General features: G+C 43.7%; 1 protein-coding gene across 1 annotated transcript; it reads right to left on the bottom strand.

Annotated features, from left to right (window-relative positions):
• Window positions 1-1753: 1753 nt before the first annotated feature.
• LOC143883102 (BON1-associated protein 2-like) lies at window positions 1754-2272 on the bottom strand. Its single transcript, XM_077386464.1, has one exon. The coding sequence runs from the start codon at window positions 2270-2272 to the stop codon at window positions 1754-1756; it is 519 nt and encodes a 172-aa protein (XP_077242579.1).
• Between the last annotated feature and the right edge of the window lie 2295 nt (window positions 2273-4567).

Raw genomic sequence — 4567 nt, 5'->3', positions numbered from 1 at the left:
GGGTCGGGCGGGTCGGGTTTTGGAGAACCCAACCCTACCCGAGAAATATCTCGGGTCGGGTTTTTTTTTCGGAAAACCCATGATTCCCAAACCCGGCCCTACCCATGATAAATCTCAGGTCAGGTCGGGTCGGGTTTTTTCACGTTGACGCAATTTTTTAAGGAAAATTCTTATTTGGCAAGGCAGCTCAACTCATAGAAGCAGAAATTACACTCACATTACACTTGAATCAAACAATAATGTAATTACACTCACATTACACTTGAATCAAACAATGTTGTAATCAAACAATGTTGTAATTACAATCAAACAATGCTGAATCAAACACTTGAATCAACTCAACTCATAGAAGCAGAAATTACACTCACATACAATAACAGTGGGTGCGTAGGTTTTCACTTTTAACTTTTAACTAACAATAGAAAAAAACTTACATACTATAACTTATGTAACTCAGGTCGGGTCGGGTCGGGTTGGGCCCCTTCAAACCCGGCTCGACCCGAGATTCATGCGGGCTTTTGAATGCTCAACCCGGCTCGACCGAAACCCATGAAACCTGAACCCAACCCAGGCTATTTTCGGGTCGGGTCGATGCGGGTTGGGTAAAACCTGGCTTGAGTTGCAGCCCTAGTAGTAATCCCATCTACGATTTATTACTAAATAGGCCGCTTGCAATATTGTAATCTTGTCTGTGTTTGTGTGTTGTATATAGAGCAAATGGATTGTAGATTCAATATATATTCTCACATCCCCATTTACAGTGTTAAGGAGTTTTCTTATTCAAGAACATTTTAGTGCCAGCAGGAGTAGTCTTCAGTTTCGCTCTGAGAAAGCTGACTTCAACCAGATTGAAGTAAATCTCATCTCATTCGACGGCGATGGAAGTGGATGATTGAAGGGCCATTTTCTTCTTTATTTTATCTACTTTGCCTCCGATTTTTTGGACTGCATCAGTAATCATATAAAATCTTTTTTGAATAAATCATTTTTAAAAAATAAATTAAAATATTTTGTAAATATCCAACGGCCAGACGATATACCTTGTTATTGATATTTTTTATTTCTAGCTAAAGACACAAAAAGGGTGCTAAGAAATAGAAATAAGGGTGGTAATAGCAGTTTCCTTACATCTGGGTACCGTCTAAAGATCTCTATGACCCCACCATGTTGACGTGGAAAAAAGCCTCAGGAGAGGAAAGTTGTGAGAAGACTTGTTTGTATTAACGTTTAAGTTATCCAAAACGTTCATTCGGTGGGCCATGCCTTAGACAGGGTCTGCCCAGAAAGCCGTCTCCGTTCTCATCCTAACTCACTCATTTGTTGAGGTTTAATATTGACGGCACAATATAGAATCATCCACGGATCAGAGGGTTAGGTCATCATATGGGGAAGATTTTATTGGCACACCCTATTTTCGTAAGGGCCCATAAAAGGAACGGTTTGGATCACCTTGACAATGTGAGCCCCACTGTATTTATGGGCTGCTCATGCTAGCACGGCCGTCCACCATATAAAATGTCAACAAACAGAGCCCTATTAGAGCAAAATACATAACCCATGAAGAAGAAGAAGAAGAAGAAGAAGAAGAAAAGAAAAACTCGGTTGCGCCCTTTTCAATTTATGCGAACCTTTTCTATTTATTTGAAGCGTTATCAGCTATCCATTAACAGAGATAAAACGAAAAACGAAAATAAACCAAAGAATATATATAATTTCTTTCTCCACACCAATCACTTCTCCTAATTAACTAAAATCAGTACCCCGCATATGCCACAGGGATCCCAACACCAACCCCACTGCCACAATTCATTTTTCTGGCCGATACCGGTAACGAAGGCGTCCACATCGGCTTCACCGTTAGACCATCCCTGCATTCTGGGCCCACCAACCGAACCGCCAAATTAACTATACCGTTACGCTCTCCGTCCCGTCCTCTCAAACGATAACTAAGGAAGTGAAGATAGTAAGCCGGCACGTAATCTCCCAAAATATCGGATACCGGAATATTCGCCGTTCCCACCATAGTTAAACCACCGGAAGCCGTCTTACAATTGACGTCGACGGAGAATGACTTAACGGAAACCGGCAATGCCAGCTGTAGCTTCTCGTTCCATGATGGGAAGCTGCCACCGTGGCGGTCCACGCTCGTCGATCGGTAATTGTGGGAGTCCGTTCGGACTGTCACGAATGCGTTCTTCTTGATCCAACGGCCAGCGATTGTTAGCTTCTCTGCAGAGATGACCGTGATTTCTAAACAACATGAATTCTCCATCTCTTCTATAGTTTTTCTGTTGGAAGATTAGATTGAATGGGAAGGGTTCATCGTATGTATAAATAATAGAGAGGAGGAAGGTGACGGGAAGTAAAAGAGAACTTAGGTGGTAGTTTCCTCGGTAGTTATTTTTGAATAGGTTTCTATTGATAGAGAATTACGAAAGTATCACTGAAGGTGCCGTTCAGGTGCGTGATTTGCAAGGTTGACCAAGTCAAAAGAAGAGTCTTTGAAAAAAGTTGGGCGCTGATATTTCCCACCGCCCCCCCAACGCCACGGCGCCTAATGCTAAAAGTTAGGCTTTAAGTCTTTAACTCTAAACGGAGGTTATATTACGCCGCCCCTCCCCCTCCCCCACCCCCACCCCCCTCTTTTTTTTTTTAATGACGTAGCTCTCTCTCTCTCTCTCTCTCTCTCCCACAACAGGAAAAGTAGATGGGCCCAAAAAATTCTCCTCCTTATGCCCAAATCCAACCCACTATGACAGTGTAGGATGATCCAAGCGGTCCATTTGATAGGCCACATCGTAAATACGTTGTGTCCCAAAAAACCCATTTCCATATGATGATCCTAGCCCTCAGATATAAAGAGAAATTGCTTATTATGGAAACCTCTATAGATTGGAGGGTTATGATCGATCATCCTATGCAAATGATTTTTGTGGCACAACCCATTTACGTTATGGCACATCAAATGCACGGCTCAGAACATCCTATGGTTTGGACGGTCTACTTCATTTTCAAAAATATGGGTGGGGCCTAAATTGGCCCTTAATGTTACTGTCCGAACAACACCATAGGATGATCCAAACCATGGACGACTTGGATCATCCTATGTTGTGGACGGTACGCCTCAATTTGAAAAATATCGGTGGGGCCTTAATGTACGACCAACTCCATAGGATTATCCAAACTATGGACGGCTTGGATCATCCTATGTTGTGGACGGGCCTTAATGTTACTGCACGACCAACTCCATAGGATGATCCAAACCATTCATTTGATGGGCCACAATGTAAATAGGTTGTGCCCAAAAAATCATTTCCATAGGATGATCACAACCCTACAATCTATAGAGGTTGCATAAGATGTAGTTTTTATTTAGATCGGAGGGCTAGGATCAGCCTATGGAAATGATATTTTGGGACGCAACCTATTTACGTTTATGACCTATCAAATGGACGGTTTGGAATATCCTATGGTGGGGTATGGGCAGGGACTAAGTTGTTCAAAGATGGGCCCACCATTCCACCAATGGTTTCTTTGGGCCCACCAACTGTTCCTGTTGTGTGTGTGGAGAGAGAGAGAGAGAGAGAGAGAGAGAGAGAGAGGTCAAATGGTGGGAAACACGTGACATATACGTTAAAGCCTAATTCGAATCATGTTTTTTCCATGTGTGATATATTTGCCCCGTTTTATGCCTGGGTTAGCTCTTATTCTTGTGGGCCTCCACTCTTGCGAGCACTCATTCTCCCTTTTTGTTCTCTCTTCAACAAAATTTGACCGTTGTTGGCATCATCCCATCGCCATAATTCAAAGGTGTAGAAAGGGTCGGCACGCCCACAAAACAGCCCAGCCGACGCACGATACAAAACGATTCTCTGACGGGCCAGGTCAGCACGGCCCATGAATTCTGGGACATAGACACGGCTCACAGCCCACTTCTCAGGCGGCTTGGCCCACTTTTTTAATAAAAATTTTGATAGGACAATTAAATTGAGTAAAATTTGACGGTATATATTAGCATTTAACCGTGCTTGTTGTGCCACCGTGCCAGCCCAACGCGAGCTTTGGGTTAGCGGCGATGCCGCACCTAAAACACCACTATAGCAAATATTGGCGTGCCGACATGGCGCACGTCGTGCCGGGTAGGGCGGTCCGAGGGCCAGCACGACCTATTGGACACCTTGAGCCATAATTGAATGGAGAGATTTCCATGTTGTTGGGAGTTCCACGGAAAGGAAAAGATCTCACATTGGAAGTGTGAATATACGTTGATGGGCTTATAAAGACTTGGGCACCCTCCTCTTAACGACTAGCTTTCAAGGGTGAGTTCTACCCAGGTATCAGAGCAAGGGCATGGTAACCCCTGTGTACCCTCAAGGATGGAGAAAATCTCTTGAGGAAGATCTCAGTAACCTTGATGTATCGTCGAGGACAGTGAAATTTCTTCGGAGAAGTTCTCGTAATTCCCACATTGCTTATGCGTCGAGGGGGAGATTGTTGGGGTTTCCATGCAAAAGCGCAAAGATCCCACATTGGAAGAGTGAATAGATGTGGATGAGCTTAAAAAGAC

Source organism: Tasmannia lanceolata, unplaced genomic scaffold, assembly GCF_043159265.1.
Source record: "Tasmannia lanceolata isolate RefF3 unplaced genomic scaffold, GAP_Taslan_0.1 ptg000008l, whole genome shotgun sequence".
NCBI classification, from domain to species: Eukaryota; Viridiplantae; Streptophyta; class Magnoliopsida; order Canellales; family Winteraceae; genus Tasmannia; species Tasmannia lanceolata.
This window is presented reverse-complemented; position numbering and strand designations above follow the sequence as displayed.